Consider the following 25,302-nt stretch of genomic DNA (forward strand, 5'->3'; position numbering starts at 1 on the left):
CAGGCATTTAAAACTGAGGCAGGTACAAGGATTTAGAGAGAGGTAGGGAGAGATGGAGGATGGAATGGAAGAGAGTGGGAGAGGCACATAACACGCACCCCGACGGGGCCTGAACTCTGCACTGCAAATCCTACTCTGACATCTGAATACTGTAAACACTCAAGGGTGAGTACGCAGAGCGGCAGACTTAGTAAGATGTTTCCTCAAACAGTCCCCATCATAAGTTATTCATCTGTTAATTGCTGGGTGGAGAAGGGCTGGAAATTTAAAAGACTTTATTGGGGGTGGGGCCTGTTCGATAAACTGCATGGCTGTACTCTAGATTAAGAAAATAATATACTTGTTTATTTCATTTTATTTTAGCAGTTTCAATCATGTCTTCTACAATCATTTATTTTTAAATGTCGGGGGGGGGGGGGGGATATAATTAATGATACCAACACTCCAGAACCTACACGTCTATTAATCCCCAAAAACTCTGAATAATAATAATAATAATAATCCTAATAAAAGTAATAATAATAAAATATCTGGTAATAGGTTGCTTCCTGGGCCTCAGTGTGTTAGGTCTCTGTATCCAAATCAGGGATTCGGCTCTGCCGAGTTACACTGCCCAATGAGAAGACAATCTGTCAACTCCGTGGGACCCGGAGGGAAGTCGTCCCCGAGACCTCAGAAAGGCACAAACACCTCGGAAGGCTCGACGTGGGCCAGAGAGCTCATTTCAAATTAATCTAAACCGTGTGGTTTTTAAAAAGCGATCCAAACACATGCTGTTTGGCGAATGAGTGTTTTCTAAACTTCATGTTTTACGGTAAATGCCATCAATTACCGAGCTGAGGGTGTATTCCAGCGTACAGGGGGAACATCTCAATGAAACGGATTTCCTTTATGGAGACGGCGGTGCAAACGGGTCCGAGTCTCCACTCTGCACCAGCACGGGGTCGCCTCACTCCCGCATCTAATGAGCACAGAAGTGGATTAGGCCGTCGAGCACACGCCGCTCTCCATTTGTACTCTATGCGAACAGGCCAGCCTCCGCGATGCAGGAGATATCGCCAAGCGAATCAGCGACTGCAGTCTGCAGAGGTTTCAGCCAACTGCTGAACACCTCTCACGGTTCTTCAACCAGTGAGGTAGGAACAGAAAGATGGTTATAGGGAGAGAGAGAGAGCGAGCAATTTGATGAGCACACTATCTGTTCAGCATAGATAAAGATAGATAAAGTTACTCCAGGTTTCCTATGTCTACATTTGTAAAGAAAGTTCAAACTTTATTAAATATCCTGCATACGCAGCATACACCCCCCCCCCAAACAAAAAAAAAAAAACTTAAATCTACCAAGATTTCATGTTCTTTTTTAGGTGCATCTTGGAGGAAAAAAAATTATTATTATTATTATTATTTATTAATTATTATAATTCCACACTTCGCCACTGCTGACCAGCATCCGTTTGGGCGACTGCCATGACTGCACCCCTCCTGACAGGGCGGCGCTCATTCACCCCTTTCAGGAATACTGGCATACTTGCCATGGCAAATCTAGCTAAAAACGAACCCCTGGCAGCTCCCGGCTCACAGCTCGGCAGGCGAGGGGCTTCCAAGGACCCTGGTAGCCAGGGTCCAAAATGCGAGGAAAAAAAAAGCTGGTGAAAAATTAATTCCCTAGATGCACAAAATCCAACACCGGTTCCAAACACAGTGGATGCTGAACAGGTACTAAAGACACATAATTAGCCCAATTTAAGATAAAATGTGTAAACATCCAAGCAAAGGACAGAAAGCAAGACGTGCAATAAAAATCACTATGGGTAACGGAGGGGGGGGGGGGGTGTGGCTATGGAGTAACAGCTAATTTTGACTGGGTACCATCTTGACTAATCATCAGGCATCTATTAGTTAATTATAATAACGCGATTGATTGGTCTGTATGAACGACCGCTAATACTCCGGGCTTATTTGTCTCAGGGTTATTTTTTAAAAATTAATAAAATTCTGAATTGGATGAGAAGGTCCTGTTCCCCCTAAAAGGATAATTAGTAAGTCAGGACTGATCGTACTCAAGATGGGCCATTGTTCAGTTATCCTTCGGATCAGGTCAATGTTCTACTCAGTTTAACGGGGGGGCCGCGATCAGCCACTCTCACTGAAGCATAAACCTATCCCCCCCCCCCCACTGCAGATGAAGGGGATACTCTCTCTCCACACTCAGGTGGCCACAGGAAAAGGTCAACTGCTACACTCCCACCCTAAACGAGGAGGAGGCTCGGCGAAAGTGACGACCACGAGCGAAAACAACTTCACGCCGTCGACTAGTCTGCGAAGCGCAGGAGCCTTAACACTGAAACAGACAGACAGAGATGCTGGAAACCTTCGAAGTGGAATTTTCACCCCTCATGCATAGAACAATAGACGTCAGGAATGGTTTCTGTCGAAAACAATTGCAGGATGACATCGGCCTGACAGCAAAAAAAAAAAAAAAACCCCAATGCAACAGGATTTATTCAGCAGACAGAAGAAATATGCTTAAAAAAACACCAGGGCTCAAGTCCAACACTACTTTTCCTTCCCATCATACCTTTTACGTATTTTGGAGACTTTTCCGTTGGCTGTTCTGGAACATAAGGACTGGAGAGAGTTTTGAAACTGCTGCAGAGGCGCACAGCCTCCTAGCACTGGCTGGCTAGAATCACGTGCCGGCATTAATGACTGTCATTACTTTGCAAGGTACCGGAGGATGCAGCGACGAAGACGCAAGTCTGTAATCCACATTCAGAGCCACACTGAGCAGAAGAATCCTGCTCAAAGTGCTTTCAAGTTTCAGGCCTCCAGCGTACGCCATAACGTCACAGGAGACGAGCGAGACTCGCTTACTTCGACGGTGAATGAACGGCACTGGTGGTGGACTCAAAACATGCAGCATCTCCGGGCTCCACTAATCTACCCATCCAGCAGGCTGCCAGTTTCAATCTCAGTGAGTGACAACAACTGGTTAGGTGTGGAGAGACTGATCCCCTCTGCTCCAGAGGCCTTCTCTCACCAGATGACACCAAAGCCTGGCCGTTTCTGGTTCTCCAAAAAAACAGAAATAAAAAGAAAAAAAAATTGCAAATCCAGCCCTCGACAAACAAGGCCAACGCCTTCTGGGCTTTTCCTATCCTCGCCACTGCTCACTTGACGCTCATTTCCCCTTTAGAAGATCTACTGTTGGCTAGGTTACATCCGCCCATCCCCACGCCATTGCCCTGCTGACACTGCCTTCCATCGACGCGGAGAGGATAATAAACGGAGCTCCGCAGAGGATGGGCTCTCTCCGCCGCGCTTCCGAAATCTCTCCCCAGGCTGCGGGGGGCGGGGGCACTCCACTGCAAGACCTGGGAAAGGGAAGAACCGGACCAAAGCGCAGAAAATATGCTTGGACTTGGAAGGATATCTCCATGATCATCCATAAAATGTCCACAAACCATCATCTTATGAGGAAAATGGACTCGGTTTTATATCGTTTCATTTTTATATATCCATGGGGGGCAGTGTGTGTAGCTCAATGGTTCAGGGGTCTGTGACTGTGGCCGGAAGGTTGCGAGTTCAAATCCCGGGGCCGGCAGGGTAATCACATCACGGCTGCACCCTTGAGCGAGGCTCCTAACCCCAAATTGCCCCGCGGACGCTGGCTGACCCTGTTCTCTAATCCTCAGTTGAACGCTTTTTTTGGACAAAGGCTTCTGCTAAATAAATAAATGTAACGCAGTACGAGAAGGTTCTCAGCGTAAAGCTTAACGTCGGTTTCAGCGGGGCCCGTTTTCCGAAACTCTCTAACCACTGCATGTGTATCTGGAAGTCACAGCAGACAGCCCAGTTTTGCATGGTCAAATCCCGACGGAGGCTTGGGAGCAGCGGGTCTTCGGAAAGACGCCGTCTGGCTAACACGTCTCTTCCAGCAGAGAGGCATGATGGGGGCGAGCTGCTAAACATCACGACTCCATCTCTGACCTTTTCACAGCGGTATCTGCTCTAACGACGATCGATGGCTCGCTCAGCGGAGGGAGGATGCCCCGTACACACAACCTACGAGGCTGAATCACTAATGAATTAGGACCATTACAAAATATTAAAATGCCTCAACCTGGAAACCAAACAATCACAAGGCTTCAACGGCATCTCTGAATCCAAGCAAACACTTCATCAGCCCTTGAGACGGCGGACAGGACATGTTGCTGTTCATTCAGATTTTCTGTTAAAATGATGGATTAAAGTAATAGGTCTCATGCTGGGGCTGGAGGGGGGATGCATTCAGAAGCTAGATGGGTGAATGAAGAACCACTACAAACAAAGATGGTGAAAGAAACAAAAAAAGGTTGAAATAATTACATGGAGACATACTGCTGCACTCTGGGAGATTTATCTCTTTTTTTCGTTAATTATGTTTTCAGATAGATCCTTAAGTTGGTTTATTAGTCAAAAAATGTCCCACTCAAATCTCACTGGTGGTTTGCTGTTAATTAATTTCCACATAGTGGGAAAAACCAAAGGAGAAACAAGGCATGTCCACCCTGTGCAGAGAGAGTCTTTTAGGAGAAGCTCTGATTGATTCTAAAAAAATTACTAAAAAAAATAGTCTCCACAAATTGCTAATTCCTCTGCCAGATATGATCAGCTTAAGGTTGCAAAATGATGACTCTGATATTTCATGTGCCACCAAAACACAGAGAGTGCCTTGAATTATTGATGGTCCTGGTGCTGGGAGATTTTTAAGCAGTCATGGTGCTTTTATCAATCATTCATGCGGTTTCCACTGAAAACACTTCAGTCCTCGAGTATCAAATCGCTCTTGAAGGAGGTGGAGAACATGCACACAAAGATCTCACTTCATTGGAGGGGCTAAAATATGTTGAGGGAATACTCTCCAGACGATTCAAGATATTACGCTAACACGGGAAAGCCCACATTATTTGCAGCTAAATAACTAATAACAAGTCTGGAGTCTGATAATGAACGGTTTAGACGCTGCAAAGGACAATACATAACAGCAATGCAGTATATGCAGTTTTATTTCAAACTTGCAGATTCGTTGATTCATTATATTAAAATAACCGATGGAAAGTCATCTTGTCCAGGGTGCATGCCCCCCCGCCCCCCCCACACTACAACTCTGACCAGGATAAGCAATTGGAAGACTCAGGGCTGGATATTCAGGATACAAACCCTGAATTCGGTTGGCCTAAGAGGACAGATCTCGGCAACAAGATATTTGAAGGTTACCACAGTAAAGACATCTTTTCTGTCTGGCTCCATTTGCATGTTTGGGTGTGCCCCATGGCACCCTCCTCGCTGCCTTCATAAACTCGGCTGCAGTGGGAATCTCCATGTCGTGCGGACATCGCCCGCTTCCTAGGGAGGCCGTTTCATCTCATCGTCGCAGGAGAGTCCCGTCATCAAAAAGGGACGTGGAGATTACACTGCAGAGTACGAGATTAGCGAGTCACGGTGCTCTCCCAGGCCTTAAGACACCCCTACGTTTGTCTGTACAGAGGCGAGATGGAAAAAAAATACGCAAGTCCTTGCAGCCGCAGGTGTGTCGTCTTCAGAGGTCCTTCCCGGGCTGCCTACCTGCACTCCCAAACAAAATCTTGTCAAAAGCTGACGCTTGATACAACAGAGGGTGAGAAATGCGCCTGCAGTCTGTGTTCCCCTCCCTTCTACAAAGCTTGTGATACAATTGTCCCCCCCTGGACAATAGATTTCTGAGGCAAGAATGAGGGGATTATTTGATTCAGCTTCTAGTCAAGTGGCCGATTCATCCAGCAATCAATACTAATCAACCAGCTTGGCAGCTCCAGAGATATCAGACAGGATTCAAATCTCATACAACAGAAAGCGGCTTGCATATCAAGATTTAACCTGGAGGTGAGCCCACCCCGCACCACCCCCCCCAAGTCTTTGATACAAAGCAAAGATCTCATTGCAATATCCTGGAAACAATTCATCTGTAGGACAATGTCAGAGGCTCAGGGGTCCCGGGGAAATCCTCTCTCCGGTCCTGGAGTTTCTGCTACGACACGAGTCTCCGCGCTGCAGTGAGAGACCCGAGCTTTCAGCTGTGTGATTCGGACAAGGGGGAGCGGCCCCTCTGGCAGCCACAAGACTTTCTGTTTGGCTATGTAGGCCTGACACCTCCTTGTAGGCTTAATACAAGGAACCTGACAGTCTCAGGGCAAGGGCAGAGTACAAGAAAAAGCAGGGCTGGTGGGGTGGGAGGAGAGGGGGGTCAAAGAGTCTTCCGGGGGTGTCAGTGGAGTAAGGAGGCATGACTGCCAGACACAGGGGCAGCCAGTATGTCTGTTCAGCCTCCCAGCCTGAGGGAAGTCAAGCCTACAATGTCCACACAGATTGGGAGACTCCAGATCACGTGGCGTTTAGACTGTCGGCTGCTGAAGATGAGACTGCAGCACTGCTGTTCACACGCGGGCCGAGTTCACGGAGCAATTAAAGGACACGAGCAGCAAAGCCACTGAGCCAACCAGAAGACTAGATGATTCCTCACTCATTAGCAATGGGATATTCAGAAACCTGGTGGAGCCCAGACGCGCACTGCATCCGGGCGATATTCAGATCGTATGGTTAAGCAACAGAACGCAGCAAGTCTGACCACATCTCAGAGAAGGATATGCACAATGGGGCTTTACTATAGCAACCTGAATCAATACAATGATCCAGAGTTAAGGGTTTGCCTGTATTTTTCCTGTATCTATTTGAATGCTAAGTTCCATGCATGTTTGCAACCTTCCTGCTAAAAAAATACCCCAGACCTTTATCTCAAGCTCCAAAATCTCGTTACTATCATTTTCTTCTGAGCAGGATCATACTGCATTGTCTGTATTTCTGACACTGCACCTCCTCCTAACAACCAAACTTTCTCCTCCATTGTCTAGCTCTCCAAAATGCATAAGCTAGTTGCAACACAAGTGATAAAATCTGGTAAACACTCTGGCTGGGAAAAGAAGAAGAAGAAAAAAAACTGCTAAAACAACCCAACACATCCCCTCACCAAGCAGTGAAATTGACACACGGGTGTAAGCCTCTCGCTGGCTCTCACCCGATAACACCCTCAGAAAACACTTCCATCCATTGTTAATGGCGGAGGCAGTGCGAACGAAGTCAATATTGACACAGCCAGTCCTCGGCGCTGTTATCCACTAGGAAAGAACAGGTACTGCCATAAACGTCTCCACACATCACCTCCGGAGAGAGAGTGCAGTCAGGTGACCCAATATGCCCTCAAACTGCCATTACCACAAGCTAAAGCCCTGGGGACAGGGTTGCAAGGTCTTGGGAACAAACTGGACTGCCACCAATCCTGAATGCGGGTCATATACAGTCCCCTCCTCCCACTATGCTCTGCTTCAGATAAGCCAGCCAGACTGGCTTACATGCCCTCAGTGAGGCCTGACCTCACACAAAACTCATTGTTGGCTTGCAAGAGAGACAACTGACCTTTGGACCTTTTACTGAGTTTCCTTTAAGGCCAAATCATGGCTGGCTGCAGACGGCCACGTTAGCGTACCGGAAAGCCATCTCTGGGAGGAGAGGTGGGGGGCAAGTTCCCACTAAACCAGACAAGGACAGCTCTGGGCTGAGTGGAATTATACAGGAGGAAAGACTCTGACTCAATCCTGTGTGATGGACCTTAACGTTTAGTGAACGGTGCAGACGTGGTTTTTAAAGCTAGTTACGAAACATGGACGAAAAAAAAAGGCATCAATGAATCTTGAGCTCAGGAGTGTGTGTGGGCACTCCTCCCCTCTATCCTGTGAGGTCATCTGGCAAAAGGATGCCGTATCATGGCGGCAGTACCTTATTATTCCCGTCGGATAGGTTCCCAGGAGAGGACAAAGCCAGCCGTGTCAAAGCGATGACTTCATAAATTCAGCATTTACACTGGTACTCATATCACCAAGAATTAGGAGTAAGAAGAAATAATTCAGACTGTGGACTGGGGCCCAATTAGCCACAGAGATGCTTTTCAGCTGAAAAAATGTTAGCGACACCTCCGAGCTTAGTCCATTTAGATGACAATTGAGTTCTGGGCAACTAGAAGTGCCATGACTGCTGTAAAACAATTCATTTACGCTTTAACGGGCATGCTCACCCAAGCTGGCTGGTCAGTTAGCGTGAAACCGATCTGCAGAGGGTACAGATGAAACTGCTCATACTCAGGGCCCAGAAAGGGTAGCATAATCATACCGACCGCTCCTCTTTCCCCAGAGATCCTAACAAACATACAGTGTTGATTGCCCAGCAGTATTTTGCACTGTGTAAACTTTCATTGACCGTACACAAATCTGAGAATGGCAAAAAAGCTAAGTTGTGGAGTAGTACTACAGCAGAGACCTCACAAAGAAATTAAATGTATCCATTCTTCAGCTTCAAGCCCGGCTTTGTGGCAGCTATCGCCACTGCCAGATTTTGCCGTCGGTCTCCCACATTGCAGATATTAAACCCTGGTTGAGCAGCCTGACTGAGCCCCATAAGCTGTTTCCAGATAGTAAAAGGTGCCCAACAAAACAACGGAGGAGGTGGAAGTAAGTGCGCCTCAATGGTTTGTTTTGACGTTTGACAGCCTGTTTGACTTCAGGAAGTTCTGCAGCTTCTCCAGCTGCTTTGTGTGAGGCTTAGTTCCACCACAGGAAGGTTTGTTGGACCCTCATCCCGAAAGATGAAACATTTTCACAAAAGATTCCTTACCGGGAACAGGGACCTAAATCGCCGAAATGGCGGGTTCCAGGTCTTGTCATATTGAAAGCATTACCACATCCAATCAAACAGCGAAATTCATATTGCCAAGTGCCTCAAGTCTTGTGCGTCCAAAACACTCTCTAGCTACTATATTACATGCTGCTTACCGTGCAAAAATGGGCAGAAACACATTCCTGTCTGAGACGTTAAATTATGTGGACACAAGCCACTTATTTAATCTGTTGTTCCACCAAAAGGAAACAAAAATGACTTACTCTAGGCGCAAAGGGACTGCAGAAAGCATTTAACGTGCATTAGACTGCACGGGCTACTCGACTAGCTTAAAATGTAACCATTAGTTATTTACTTGCTAGAGCTATAATCAGACTCGAGGGTCACTCTCGGTGGTCAAAGGAAAAACAAAGAATCTACTCAGAATGCCTACGGAGGAGACGTGTTTAAATAATGTATCTTCCAGCACTAACGCCGATATTACAGGTACTCCTGCCCCTCCGACTGTAACTGACAGCAACGCACATTGCTCTCCATGGCGGCTCTGCACGCGTCACTTTCAGATGTTCGCCCGCATGCTTTCCTGCCTTCTCGGTACATAAACAAGGTGGCTTGAGACATTTATATGAAAACATTAAAACGAACGGTCAGGTCGGGACTGAGGTTACGCGTAAAACACACTTGCGTCACATAGGATTTACAGAGACGGCCGTCTTTAACCCCACCGAGTTACACAGCGATGACGGCGCTCGGCGAGTCAGATTAGGGGATTGATTTATACCCCTCCATACAGTATTTACTCCTTTTTAGGCCACGAAGTGAATTGTTCCCGACTGTGCTCCACCGGCAGCTCATGCACCGGCATTTCAGAGGGTCGCACGACAGGTACAGTAACGGTTTCCAGCTACCTCACGCCGTGAGGTCAGCGCAATGTTTTTCCGATATTTTTAATTAGTCAGCATCAGCCACTATTAGACACTTTTCACTGCATCTGACGCGATGGTTTTACAGTACCGCGTGTCTAATAGGTTAGTCTCATGCTGTTTGATGATAATAAAAGCATAGAAATACGATGATTTGCTGCACAAGTCTTGTATATGAGAGAATAAGATAAAGTTAGGCATATTAAAAAAGATACGATACCACACTGAAGCAAGTAACACTTTATAATGAAAACCAAGCTAATTACGAAGAAAAGACCATCTAACGTCAAGAACACATACAGTCTGAGGTAAAATGGAATAAACAACCGGCTGCGCTATAAATCAACTACTCCCTGACAACATCCCTGCGTTTTAAAATTGAGTTTGTGCTCCGAGAGGACACCATACCACTCAGCAGCACATACCCTAATATCCTAACAAACACCCCAACAGGTCTGATAAATTTCAGTCATTAATTTCCTTGCCCAACCCCCTCCCCCCGGAGAACTATTGTTTACAGTGCAAAAAAACATTGAAATCAGCCAGAAGAATGCTACTGTGAATTAATGCATTCCACACTAAAATCCAGAAGATATTAGACTATCTGTAATGCTAATTGGTGCTTCTTTTTTAAAAGGAAAAGGCAGGGTTCTCTCTGGCCATCTGGAGGAGGTCCTCCGGCTGCAAAGAACTATCAAAACAAACTGAAGCAGGGCTAGCTACAGGACGGGCTTTTGTTTTACTAGGAGCCGATGGTTAGTGATGCAAATGCAAAACAAAGGCAAGGAAAGAGTTTACAGCTGAACGTAAGATTACACACTGACAGACAGATCGGATCTCCAAGGGGAACAAAAAAGAAATCCTTCCCTCCAAGGGAAAATTTTCATGACAGTCTGACAGTGGCCAAACCCTCCTGACGTTTTACTGACAGCTAATGCTTAACCGATATTAACAATGCATCAGTCTTGAAACGTACTGAGGAAACGATCCCGTCGATTTTTATCTTGCATGGGGCTGCTCGCTTACCACCAGCACACTGCTAGCCACACTTTGCGCAGCAGGACTGAGGCGAGAATGCATCCAGTGGTAGACTTTGTGGTCTAATAGCTAATAGTAGCGGCTAAAATGTTGCATTGAGTAGGTTGCCAAGGGAGTCCTCCTCAAACTCGTCAAAGCTTATTCAAAAAATGAAATAAATAAATAATGCCCGTAACTAGTCTTTACACCCTCTAGCAGCAATCTCTAACATAAATACAAAAGATATCTTAAGGCAATTACATGTCAACATTCTTGAACTGAATACAAGAAGAAACCCAATATATCAATGACATACAGATTATGGGTGTTATTAACACCAAATAAATATGTCACAGATTTCCTAGAAGCAATTTTAAAACATCCCTTACAACATCCTCCCAATCAACGATCAGCTGATTTTAGAGTACCACTCGCAATGCAGATTTGACAAAGAATCAGCCATCTATATACAGGTGGGGGTGGGGGGGGAATTTGCATAATTATAAGAAAAATCACCCTAACCACTTATCTGCTCCATACAGCTGGGCGTCCCCACGTCACTCGGAACGCCATCAACTTCCCTGTCACTCAAAACTAGCCGAACACGCACCTTCCAAGGACCGAGGAAATCTTAATCCCCCCCCACCACCCCACCAGATTTGTTGGGCAACCAGAATATCTGCCACAAAACGGCAATAAAACTTCTCTTAGCTGGCATCCGAGATTTCAAGGGATGCCGTCTACAGAGTTTGGCAGCTTGCATTGTATAAACGACAGCTGGAACAAGATTAACCACAGGGAGACCAAACAGTAGCTCAATAACTGCGATATCTACAAACAAACCTCGTCTTCCTGATGCCCAGGAAAACCCGACACTTCTGTTTAAGGAGTCCTTTTTATTTTTATTGAGTCTGAAGTAAATATGCCCAACTTAGCGGAGTTAAACACTGCTATCTTGTTAAATCCCTGACAGCATCCTGGCTACGTTTATACGACCATTAATTTCCATATAAATGAATACTCTATGTTACATAAAGGGGTTTTGTTGAAGGAGTATTAGGTGGTGATTCTGTGCAGAAGGATGTTCTTAACTACACAAGTAAGTGGGTAGACAAGTCATGCTTTTGTTTATCTTAGTAAAGTGCATCTGCTGCGGGTCGTTTTATTGAGATTGACTCCGACTTTCCGCGCCTGAAGTAAAGTGACAATCTGGATTTTCCGGAGAGCTCTCGCGTCTAAAAACATTAAATCCCTAGGTACAGTCCAAACACACAAAGCTCATTCTTATTTTTGATCTTCTTAAACATCCAGGTTAAACCAGGTTAAAACCTTAAACCTTCCATTTTTCCACTCTAGGAGAAACACTTTCTTCCAGGCTGAGCCAAGCCCAGTGTTTGTCTTTAGATATCCAATCAAATCAGGGTACAGATTTACACAACTTCGGCACAGAGTCGTACTTAAGCAACATTTTCCACGAAAAAAGATGCGCTTCCCCTATTTATCCACAGCAACCAGTAACTTAAATTAAAAATTACCATACACCGAGTCCACAATAAAAAAAGTAGGTCAGGGCATTAAAGCATACACACACAGACAATTGTACAATAGTAAAAATAATTAATAAAATCCTTAAAAAAAAAAAAAACACACAATCATTTTTGAAGGAATTCTTCTGGAAATGCTGGAAAGCCGCCCATTCCTTTGAAGTCCTGCAGAACACTAAACGACAGAGCTACCTCCAGCAAACACCACAGACATTACCTCTCTAGTCTAATTAATGTTTACAAAAAGACCGGGGCAATGAGGAGGGAAGAAAAAAACATATTCATAACAGGCTTGTCAGAAACAAACAAAATTATCACAGCACAAAAGTCGTATATTTTTTTTTTTAAGCCTGTAACAAGGGTTTAATCCTCCGTAATGATTTACAAAGTGACAAGTCAAACAGATTTACTGTGACAGATTGAAAAGGGCCCAACACAAATATAATTACCCCTCACGTGATCCAGCCCCCCCCCTCCCCCACCAGTCACCCCCTCCCTTAGATGAGAAGACATACAATAGGACAAGTTCTACAGATGCAAGCAATAAGCTTCCCCCCCCCAGTTTCCTTGTCGCGTGCAGCTCCTTGCCAGCCAGACGGCATGAAAACACACGGCTGAAAGGGCCGCGATCCAGCCGACCGCTGGACAGTGGGGAGCATGAATCCCAAACGCCACCGAACGAGCCGGCCGTAGGGGCAGTTTCCAGGGAATGTCACAGACCACAGACTGGGTGGAGAGGGGGGCTAGCTTACAAATAAGGGGGTACGACAGCTAACCGAGAAAAGCTGCCCTTTTCAAATCCGAGTAACTCTGATAAAGGAGTCCAGTCTAAGTGGAATCGCTTATTGGAGTCTCGCTGAGGGAGTCTCGCAGCTGAAGGAGAGTCTCTGTGAAAGCGAGGCCTCACAGAGCAGAGACCTGTGGGAGTTTTCAAGCTGTGGGCTCCCATGCCCAACCCCCAACCCCCCACCGACACAACAGGTCATTCCCGATCTGGTTACCCACATTCCTCCCTTTCAAGGAACAGGCAGTCATTCTAGAGGAAAGGGGAGCGTTGAACAGATTCCTCGCAATGGCTCTGCGTGCCGAGTTGGTGGTGGGGGGGGGGGGGGGCTTGTTGCTATTCCATTGCATTTTTATGACATCAGTTAGACATCCTTTGCATATACTCTTTCTAAAGGACAAATAGAAAAGATAAAAAAATGCAACCTTTTTTCCGCTTGTGGTCTCGGTTTGGCTAACAGGACGTGGCCTGCGGCTTGCATGGGCCGCGTGGGGGGGGTGCTCTGGGGGCCCCGTCGTGTGCCGGGCTCCCCACCCCTGGCCAGCTGACTCCCACATGCCCGTTTTATAACAGATGGTCAAAAAATAGCAGACACCATCAGCGCTTCATATGCAGAGAAGCTCCCACGGGGCCGGGGGGGGGGGGGGGGGGGGTGTCACCGTAGAGAAACTATCTGTGTGGCAGCAACTGGCTTCCATGCCCAGAGGATGCCAGCTAATGGGTGGCACTCTATGGGCCGCCCCTAGGAGGGTGATGCTTCTCTGCCGACTCTCCAATCGCATGTTTCCATTGGTCTGAACCATAGATACAAGATGCATTTAAACAGTAGTTACCTCTGAACGGTGCATTTCATCATATTGCAATGAATGCGACTCTCGGTAATAAGCAAAAATACCCAACAGAACAAAGCAACATGAATAACAATTTGGCATCTTAAAAACAAACAAAATGAGTAGCCAGTCACGTAAGACGCACTGACAGTAAAAAAACATTTTCTAAAAATCAGCGACACTTTGACAACGATCCCTGGCAGCCAATATTACAGAGGGAGACCTTATTCCTCCAGACTACCAAATGAGTTAGACTTCATCACCGATGTAATTAACGAGCACTGTGATTACGACTTTCAGACGCGATGTCCTGCTCCCCTCAGAAGGGTCCCGTCCATTACCACGAAAATAAAACGTAAAGGCTGATCGTGAATGTCCGAGAAACCTTCCGCTAAGAAATCTGTTACGATTTTTACAAACAAATGAAACCGATAAGTAAATTGTAGCATAAAGGCCACCACTAATGCAGGAGACTCAGTGGCCCCAGTCAGCCAGCTAAATCAAGGAAATGGCACAGACCCCTGTCAAAATAACAGAAGACACTGTTCTCTAGCTCGTATTGCGCTTTTGGGAAAATAAGCCGTATTCCTGACCTGGTGGCTCGCGGCATGAAACGAAATAAAATGAAATGCTAAAACACAAAGGGAACGACACCAAGGCCACAGCCAAAGTCTAGGGAGATCTCTGTGGACGACGGCGGGGGGGGCGGATGGACAATGTTTACACAGTGAGTGCAGGCCGGGGAAACAGGCCCTACCTGGCAAGCAAGGGCTGTTCCAGTCAATCCCTGCACACACGCTTTCAACGTCAAAGCGAGGACGCCACGCAGACTGGCCGCAGTGAAACACAAGACCCGACTCCACCCAAACAAAACTTGAGCGCGTATGAGCACTGATAAACACTATATATATATTTTTTTTTTCCACCTGCCATATGGAGATATCCTCCACAAGGGCCATTTTTCATGATCTACCGCCTTTTTCCGGAAGGGCTTTATCCTCACAGATGTCCTCACGAGGTTAGTAAAATGCACACTGACAGACGCCCACACTCAAGGTTTACTCTTCCTGATTTATTACTCCGCATGACAGTCGGCATTAATTGCCCAGAGCTGTCAGCTCACAGGATCACAGAGTAAAAAGGGCAGAAAAGTAGAAAATAAACTGGTACATGTTTCTATGCAAAGCATATTCACTTGTGGTTTGATAATTTCGGTGAACTGCAGTGCACTGACTGTTTACGTCCAGTGAAACTCCACCTCACGCAAACCAGTCTTTCATTTGCATATCCTACCTTTGCCTGAGAAGGGATTTGTAGTTGCTCGGGTAACAAATGGCACAAAGTCCTTTCACTCCTCATTCTAGGTGCGTGCATATGGGGGGGGGGGGGGGGGGGGGGGGTAGGGTTAAACATATTCCCTGTATATTAGTAAATCCCAGTTAATTTGCCATGTCAAAGAACAATGAAATATGAATCCCTCTAGGCAACACACAATGTAATTCGAACACATTCACAGGATCTCCTTCATCACTCTCCCGAGGTGAGGAAATCTCCTAGATTAAATCCGGCGAACACAACGGAGGTCATCCGTTGCCCTGCGATGGAAATTCTACAGGAATGTCGTCGTGCTCCGAGATCATAACATTTCATTTCCCAACCCCAACAGCAAAGTGGTAAATCAAAGGCATTTTACAGTATGCATTTAATTCTGCAGGGCCTTTCAGCCGCAATATGGCTGAAGCCAAGGTCACGTCGTATCAGAACAAAAGATCCTCAACGTCCAAAGTCACCTAAACCATCTTTTCAAAAGAATAATAGAAGAAAGCTGCAATGCTGGAATTTCCATTGATATCAAAGCAATGCAGTGTAAACGTATCTTCCCGTTTAATTTATGGACAATTGGTCATTTTTAGTTCACGCACACTTTCCTGACAGCCTATGGTATATAAAGTCCACAAGCTGGTGTCTCAGGACTTGTAAAAGGGGGGATTTTCCTAGCAGACATGGCACATGCCCGGTCGCACCTGTCGCGGGGCCCCGGCAGGAAGAAAAGGGGGCGTGTCCCATGGGGCGAGATACCGGGGCAGCTTTTAGCTCCACCCCCTCTTGACACAACATGTTTTCACAGTGGAATTCAGTCCTTTCCCTGTGGTACGTGTTAACGCATGAACTGTAATATCAATTCCTAGTTTAGCAGTGGGTCACACCGGAGTGAGCAAAGCTCAAAGGTGACGTTCGCGGGTGGAATCAACACAAAACCAGCTCTTTAAAGAAAACTGTGCTGCATTAATGCTGCACATCTGCCTGCAGACTGAACTTAAGAGGATCATGAAACTGGCAACCTTCAGGTTCTTGAACTTCCTGGCATGTCTCCAACACTTCACTGAAGGAGAGGTTCCGATATTTCCCCGTTTCCGATTGAAATGAATGCAACATTAGTCAGTACAAACAAGACAAAGCCAAAAAAACAATTAAAAAAATTCAGTGGGAAAAACTTTAACAATGACAGTGGAGACACACCCCCCCCCCCCCCAGAAAAAAAATATCAAACAGCATCCGAAGATTAATGGTGGGAGTTTGTAAGGGCAAAGATGAAGCTTTTTTTTTTTTTTAAAGGAGGTGCCCTTGAGTTAGAGGAGTGCTGAGGAAAAAATTAAAAAAATAAATACTGCCAGGAAGAAGAAAAAAAAAAAGCTGAAAGACGACAAAAAGGTGAACATGGAAATCCCAAAAGCAGGCAAGTGAGACATCGTCCATACTAATGAAGCATCTGGATTTGCTGCAGGACACAGAAGCCACGACCTCGTCCCACACAACTAAAACCCATTCGACATACGAGCTGTCAATCAAAGGGTACTGGCAAATCAGGTTTGAGAATGCTACATATTCAAATCCTCATTTTCTTCATTCACGCAGCATTTTGTAAGTCAATCACGCTCCTTTTCAGAAAATTATCGAAAATTACGCATTTTAATTTCAATGATTTTAACGATTATGATCCCGCTCTCCTGACCTACTTACTGCAAACAACGGTTTAATGTTTAATATAGTGTGTAGTACGATGTTTAATGTAGTTTAATATTCATGCTCACTTGAACATATTTTTCCCAGCCATGAGACCAACTCTTTTTTTAAAAAAAATAAATATTTAGTTGTCCTTCTACTGAACCATACATACAGAAGCCTTTTGCCCTCAACAAAAGTCTCTCTCTGATCACATAAAAAAATTTACGCGGCACTGCCCTTATATCAAAGTTTGAGATCTATCCATCCTCCAGATGAGGCCCAACAGCTCATCCACAAAGGTCACTCTGCGGTCTCACACTAAAAGTTTGCTTAACGGATTGGGGGGGACTGTATAGCGGCAGTGGGTTTGTCATGGACTTAAGATTTAAGCGTTTTATTATGGCGTAGCACCATTCCCAGTCTATTAGAGGGGGATATATTAGATTAAGTGAGATTTAGCTAAGAGGTCCCACAAGGAGAAAAAAACTGAGCACCACACTAGATACCCACAATGAGGTCAAAAGTAATGATGAAGAAAATATATCTTGACTGAATCCAATGGTACAAGTATCTGAGGCTCTTTGCAATGAACCCACTAGTAAGAACTAAGAGGCTGTCAACATGACCCAAATGAATCAGTTCCGGTCTCTTTCCAGTAGGAACATGTGGTGGTAGACCGCTCCATGCTCCAATCAGAAGCTCCTCCAGCATTCGCACCAGAAAAGGGCCACAAGACAGAGCATTTCTCTGTCCTCTGCTACCTGTTAGCAGCACTGAATACCCAATACAGTGCAAACAGAATGACTCACACCCAAGTCAAATAATGGGACTTTAAGCGCAATATTTTAACAGAATAAGCATATTGTATAACGCCACTCAGCACTGTGCTATAACAAACAAAAAGCAAGTTAAACCACAGCTCAGTTCAACAGAATTGTTTTTTTCCCAGCTTTCTGCCATCTCAGGCAAACAAAACTTATAAAGTTTTAAACAAAACATACAGTTAAAAAACAAAGTTCAAACGCGTTCCTCTTTATGACGTCGTGAATGCTAGTGCCTTGGGAATTCTGACCAATACCATTCCAAGGAGCCTCGGTAACGAGTTCCTTAATCATGGTGAGCCCCCCCCCACACACACACACACACACTCTGTAGCCATTTCCTGAACCCAACTCCCATAAATTCCCTCCTCCTTGATCTTACCTCAACACCCCAAGCAATTTCATCCCACAATAGAAACTCCAAATACAATGACAGCCACACAGATTCACATGAGGAAGAAAAGGATGATATTACAATCCATTTTCCCATACTTCACACCGAGAAACACACACAGATGGAGGACGGTCGGCTCTAATACTGTTCATTTATAATCTGTGCTGCTATTTGGTCAATGAATCCGCATTCAATCCGAATTCGCTGTCCTCCTGCGTTTCTGATTCTCATTCTGCATTGAGATACATAATGGGAGAGAGATCGTAGAGAACCGTTATTCATAAATAACGCTCCTCTCTCGCCATGTGTTAAAACTTTTTTTTTTTTTTTTTTTAAAAAGACACCCCTTAAAGTCTTATGATATGAAAACTGAATCTTCTAAGTCACAAATCTCTGCACTACCAACTTACTACCTTCAACTTTCTGAATATCCCAAGTCTACTTCCTTAATACAACCATATCAGACTTACCAGCTGGATTAACAAACCAGTCAACTTATTAGCTCTACGAATACAACCTAAAATCTGAAATTTTACTACTAAATGCCCATTTTATACAGAGATAAGAGGGGTCTCACACATTCTAAAACACAGACACAAAAGCACCATTTTCAAAAATGCTGTCACGCAATTAGAAACTTCTTGCTCATGCAAGCCCAACAATGAAAATGAAAGGTTTATGGAGACGTTTATGAGAGAATGACCTAAATCTAACCTTCTGCATGCTAACATTCAAATATGTGCACACTACCAAAGCTTCTCAGGTCAACACAGCACTCGATAAAATCCCAGTGTGACGTGAACCACAGGGACACCCCTCACTGAATACCAAGCAAAATTACGTGGAACCGTTAAACATCTGACTTAATCTTTATCCGAAATAGAAAATTATAAATGTAGTTGGAGATTAGTACTACTCAGCAAGAAACTTTTACTGGTACATTTTAGTTGTAGTAGTACAAAGTGTGTAAAATGGTTTGGGCCGGAACTTACTGTGCAATTTCATATCTCTTATGTGGCTACGTTTGTAGATCTACGCTAAAAACTACAGACCACAGTGATAAACGATCAGGGGAAAAAAAAAAAAAAGTTAGCCACCCCCCCCTCCTGCTCGGATTTTTCCAGATGCATTGTCTGAATCCTCAAAAGTTATGCCTAATTTAGAGCACCGTGATCTTGCAGGACCTGCAGATGGCGTTTAGTATAGCTAAAGGAGAGAGGGATGTCCACACGCCTGTCGGGGTAAAACAAGAGCTTAATACCAGTCTAGGCATTTATAAATACTCCTTTGCTTGTTGGCTGTTCCCTTCAGCTTGTGGAAAAGCCAGTTAATAAATGGTCTGCTTCAGCACTGGGCCACACGTGCTGGTTTGCAGATCTCAATTTCAATGTGCCTTTTGTTTGACTGGTGGTGTTTCAACATCCTCGACTTGAATAGACGAGGGTCAGCACAGAGCTTCTGCCCTCCGTAATTCAGAAGCTCAACCTGGGGCCCCACTATCGGGGTGGGGGGAGAAAACTTAACTTGGGGGCCCCCCCAGAGACATTCACCAGTTCTAAACCGAGGTCCGGTAACCTTATCGTCACCCGAACAAACAAACAAACAAACACATCATCTAATGCGTTTAGCGAACGTGTAGCGACTACAATCACAGCATGTAAACAGAGTCTCCCATTAATGATACCTGCATCTGTTTTTAATTACTGCTCAGGACTTAAAAACACAGTTTTTCATGCGCAGGAATTTCCTCCAAAAGAAAAACTCCGAGGTTGTCATGCTTGGTTTTTTATCATAACCCTCTTGCTCTCCCTACTAAACACACCAATCCATGCTTAAAAATTTCTCTCTGTTTTTCCCCAGAAGACATCACCTGCCACGAGACATTTCGCCAATGTCAAGCAGGCTACCAGCATGCTTGATCAGGAATAGAAATGTAAAAGATTAGATATAGATTAATATACATTATTCTGCCGCAGGATATTCACTTCCATTTGAGATCAAGGTGGGGGGGAGAAAAAGGAAAAAGAAAAAATATTATTTTGACCCCCGAACCAAAAATAAGCTCCAAGCCCACCGGTTTACGTTCGAGTAACAAGGAAAAGACGACTCGAACCTGGACACTTATTGTCATGCAGCTGCTGTTACAATGAATTAGCTTCATTTACATCTTGGAAATGAGAAGCCCCCCAGGATTACTCCGAATTCACTGAACACAAACTGATCCATTTGCTCTTCAATACTGGGACAAAATAGCTTCAATCCACTAAAAACACCTCTCCATGACAGTCCCCCCCCCCCACACACACACACACACATCCACTGTCCCTGAGATTATTTTTAAAAAGCTCTGTCCTGCTGCAATACAGCAATTTCAAGTAAACGTGAGCCTTGATGTTATGATAATGGAAAGGCTGTGCTTAATATTTCAAACACTAACGTTAAGAGGAAAGAATGCAAAAAGAAAGCATGCAAGGTCCATGTGCAACCCGAGCACCTTAAGCATGCCTTTTAAAAAGGAACAGACACCGTTTATTACAGTTTCTCTCTATTAAAACTAGTTGTTGTTATGTTATTATTTCAGTAGTGCTCCTTCTGTAGACCTCACTGCTGCCAAGCAGTCCTTCTGTGAGTATTCGCTCTTTTTTCCCCTCACTCACTCACTCCCTCCCTCTCTCTGACAATAGTTAGAAAGCAGAGCAGGGTGCTCTGTCTGGCTTATTTTTTTCCCAGTTGGCTGTTCTTTTGCTTCCTGGACAGATGTACTGCAATGAAAGGGAACGTACTCCTCCGGCTTGCCCTATACGAGAGGCCCTTCGGTCCCAAATGACGGCATATCCAGACAGCAGGAATTTGCAGTAATAATTTGTATTTAAAAAATGAAGACAGACGTATAAAATATCCCACATCGAGCTGCATTTCAGCCTGTACAAAAAAAAAAAAAAAAACTTTGCACACATTCTAGGAATGATCTAGCCCAAATTTCACCCGGTTTATTTGTTAAAATTCAGCAACACTGTTACGACAGCATGCACGAAAAGCACAACACCGCAGAACATCGGGTTTGCAGTCAGCAACGGTGCACGGAGCCCAGCATCGGATCAAGCGTGTTTTAACTAGTTATTTAGTGACGCCTTATTTTGTCAAGCGAAAAACGAGCAGCCAAAATCGTTTGCGAACTGGAATAAAATGCCCCAGATTTACAAACGCGGCGAGAATCCACAAAATAATAATTATAATAATAAAAGTGACCCGGACCCACCTCCAGGGCGCCCGGCTCCGGCTGATTGATCGCGTTTTGATTTATTACGCTTACAGGCATAACCTACATAATACGGAGTAGCGCCTCGGACCGTCGAAACGCGGTCAACGCCGGGAACAACCTGCCCGGATCCCGATCTGGATCGAGGTGCTTTCCCCTTAAAAATAACAGCAATGACCATAATAAAGGCTCCCCGACGCGGCGAGCTCCCGGCTGCTTCTTTAAGTGCTCCGCCACTCCATTGTTGAACAGGATCCTCATCCAAGTAGACACAAAACCTTCCCAGGCACAAGGCGAAATAGGTGTGAAACCAGATACGGAAACAAACGCGGCACTTACTTACGTATCCTATCCGAGCGGAGAGCAAAAGGGGGAAAAATCCCGTGTGTTTTCGGATCTTGTTTTTTTAAATATCTTCCTTTTCCCCCCCTTCTCGTAACAAACACCGAGAATGGACTCAACGTCAGTGGGTGAGTAACTGAATCAACTAGCAGAGAGCACAGCAAGTTGGAGTGTCAGATTACATCGGCTATTCTATTACCGAAGGGCCATGCACGGCGGCTGCCGCCAAAACGCGGCCCGGACTGTCCGGGAGCGGCCCCCCGGAATGCGGGGCCACGGCCGGGGGAAACCGAGCTCCGTGTTAATAAGCTGCTGTCCTGGGCTGGCGCCGTTTGGGCAGCACCGGATCATTCGTGTTAACGAATGAGTGCAACTACAGTACCGCCGATTAATCATTCGTGTCCGATTATTATTATTATTATTATTGTTGTTGTTGTTGTATTGTTGTTTTTTATTTGTACTGACCCACGAATTTGTTTGTTATTCTGTATTTTTCTGCTCCAGAATGTCAGTGATAATCAAAATATCAACAGCGTAGTTTTTTTGTATAACAACGACAACTCCGTTATTGCTAGTATAGCTTTAATTACAGCATAGCTTTCTACGGTAAAAAGATTTTGATTGGCTGACAATATATTTAAATGTGTTTCATAGCTAACAACAACAACAACAATAATAATAATAATAATAATAATAATAATAATAAATGTACTGCTAATAATATTAATAATAATTTTTACAATAATAAAAGAAGAATTGGGATGCTGCTTATTTACAATCTGAGCACCTTCCACTGAATGAGGACGCCTTAAGTTTGCCCCAGATCCAGCGCAAGGCTGTGCCGCTCTCCGCAGTTTCGGGCTCGCCGGACTCCGATGGAAAGCTCTGAATAACAAAGACATGTCTGAGAGCAGCAGCGGCGGCGGCGGCAGCAGCGGCAGCAGCGGGTTCGGCTCAGCGCTGACGTCAGGGAACAATGACCGTGCCAGCAGCGCCGCGACACGAGCCCCCGGTGCTGCCGGACTCGGCCAACGGCAGCCGCTGCTGCAAGGCAAGTTCTACAGCTTTGATTATGTCGCTAAAACTATGCTTTTTAAAATCGTTATACGTATCCCATATGGGAATACTCGTGTGTATTATATAAATTTTAGCTTTTAAACTGTATTGAAAATTATTACTTATGTATATGTCATAGTTACGTAAATTATAATTTTATTATATGTAGCATGTAAATATTGTTTACTTTGTCTAAGTATGTCTTATTTGCAATCTTTCTGATAATTTTATGTAAATATAATTTTATATCGTGTTAGTCATATTTCTACCACTTGGAATGTAGATATTTAGTTTATTATTTGACATGTTTACATTTTTTAATTTAATATCGTAGCACGTACAATTATAGTCCAAGCAAACATAAGGATCAGTAGCACTGGAGAAATTAACGACGCTCGATAACGTGCAAAAACAAACTCATTTCGAAGCGGCAGAATGTTGAACTATTCACTCGTGTCTTCCATATCTACAGCTACAAATCATTACAATTGCGTTACATTTAAAAACATTTACTCCAATAGGAACTCCATCCATCAGTCTTCAGGGAACCTGTCCCATGCAGCACAGGGCATACGGCTGGGCACCCCCTGGATGGGGTGCGTATTATTACCGTTTTCTAATATTTACTTGGGACTATCACACACAATGGAATGATCATGTTACAACTCCTTACATCTGTCTGTAAAAATGATTGTAAAAACCTGCATTATCCGTTCAGAGGTGAACTTAAAGGCAGCCTTAATTTTTGTGTGTTTAAACTTTATTATGAAAAGCTGTACATCCGTTAGCCGTGAAACATCCATGCACCCATATTCCTCAGTTCCATATCCACTTATGGAGTTAGGGTCACGGACACCAGCATCCTATCCCATTAAGCACAGGGTTTAAAACAGGGGGTGCCCCCCCAGACAGGACTCGGGGGGCCAGCACGAGACCATCAACACAAACACACAGGCTACCTCGCAGTCATGCAACACAAGCAGGTTTAGTATATATCACCTGCATTGCACGTGGTAGGAAGTGACCTCAACGGGACAAAGCCCACATGTGCTCGGCAGGAGAGAAGCCACCTGAGAGAGACCTCCAGTCAGATTTGAACCCGCAACCCTGGAGGTGTGAAACAGCAGCACTTTAATTGGCTGTCGCACTGTACATTATTTCAAAAGCAATGCAAATTGTATAAAAAGCTTCCATTGCTAATTTATTTTTGACTGCTTTATTTGAGAAGTATTAATGTCATCCATCCTGGTGTTAATTCAGATGAAAGTTAATCCTAGCGCCTACTCTTTGATACATTAATATACATTCTACTGAGAGCCTTGCCTCGGTTTAGCGACTGCTTTTTAACTTTTCCGAATGTCTCACCCGGTTTGCAAAATGGTCGGCTGGCTGTGAGCAGCTGAGATTAATCTGTGACAGGATAAGGCTCCTGAGAGTGAAGGACTACAGGTGGCGCTGTGGTTAAGGAGCCAGATATTCTTTTACGAAAGGCTGAGGAGCCTAAATCCAGGGAGAGGAGCTCTGTGAGAAGTAAATCGAGAAACACTTCATCAGTAAACAAATGCTTTTGCCTTTGTTCCAAACTGCTGGTTGATTATTTCGAGGGTGCTGTGAGATCATCTCTGTTTTGTCACGCAAATCAATTGTGTTTAGTAAATTTCAGGAAAACATATTTCAGTATTATGCCTTTCGGAAACAAATGCTCCGCATGACAATAAAACACTGACGCTCACAATACTTTTACTATTATCAGATTATGTAAAGAGCTGAGTCTAATGGAAGCAAGTAGTGCAATACTAAATGCAAAATAACACTGTCCGAGGAGTAACAGCCTTTGTTGTTTTGACTTGAAACTGTTATACAAAACATCACCCAAATTAAAATCTAATCAAAACATTAGCATATTATTTTTTTTAAATGTACATATTACATTGATGTCATCGACTAAGGCAGTATTTATGTAATCTTACTTTTAGTACTTATTACGGAGATATTATCATGCAGAGAATCCTTTAGATGTTGTAATAAAGACCATCATGTAAAATAAAATTGCTGTGAAACACTCCTTTCATGTTCTTCTCTAAAATCCCTCTACAATACTCAACTATTCAGTCATTTCCTCCCTTTTAAAAAAAAATCTGAAAACAGCCGCTAACAAGAAAAAAACTATTAATCAACAAGATCCTTCCCCAGGAATGGTTGCAATTGCTTAAATTCCTTTAGTAGATGCTTGAATGCAAACCATTCTTTCATCAAAAGAGGATAATTGAAATAACGGCAGACTTTAGCACTTGTGTATGTAGTGTTGATGTCAGTACATTGATTTAGAAAAGAAGAACTCAGTAGACTGAATTAAACATGAATGCGATATAAACGGTATATTTTAAAAAAAAACGACGGAATCTGCCCAGGCTGACAGGAGTCATTCCTTCCGGAAGATTCAGCCTGGTGATGTTAGTGACCTCTGGATAAAGCTTACATGACCTGGTACACAGAGAAGGTTAGCGAAGGTGCTTCTCACACTCTGGAGGCAAGGCAGCTTACAACGGGAGGTGAGTTCTGCCATCGGACTGGATAAACA

The 25,302-nt window shown here is 44.4% G+C and overlaps 2 protein-coding genes across 9 annotated transcripts in view; both read right to left on the bottom strand.

Annotated features, from left to right (window-relative positions):
- The window catches only part of zmiz1a (zinc finger, MIZ-type containing 1a), a 112,170-nt gene extending 90,306 nt beyond the window's left edge, over positions 1-21,864 (bottom strand). For 3 of the 8 annotated variants that reach the window (XM_048986984.1, XM_048986986.1, XM_048986982.1), the window contains exon 1: positions 21,663-21,864. The gene's annotated coding sequence lies outside the window, so the exon portion shown is untranslated. The remainder of the gene's footprint in view (positions 1-21,662) is intronic. The other 5 variants (XM_048986988.1, XM_048986987.1, XM_048986989.1 and 2 more) reach the window with 2 other exon arrangements.
- The window catches only part of rps24 (ribosomal protein S24), a 92,465-nt gene continuing 84,087 nt past the window's right edge, over positions 16,925-25,302 (bottom strand). Inside the window, exon 5 of the mRNA XM_048986996.1 lies at positions 16,925-16,934. Within this exon, the coding sequence (XP_048842953.1) occupies positions 16,932-16,934 (3 nt within the window). The 3' untranslated portion in view covers positions 16,925-16,931. The remainder of the gene's footprint in view (positions 16,935-25,302) is intronic.

This window comes from Brienomyrus brachyistius, chromosome 20 (assembly GCF_023856365.1).
Source record: "Brienomyrus brachyistius isolate T26 chromosome 20, BBRACH_0.4, whole genome shotgun sequence".
In the NCBI taxonomy this organism is placed as follows: domain Eukaryota; kingdom Metazoa; phylum Chordata; class Actinopteri; order Osteoglossiformes; family Mormyridae; genus Brienomyrus; species Brienomyrus brachyistius.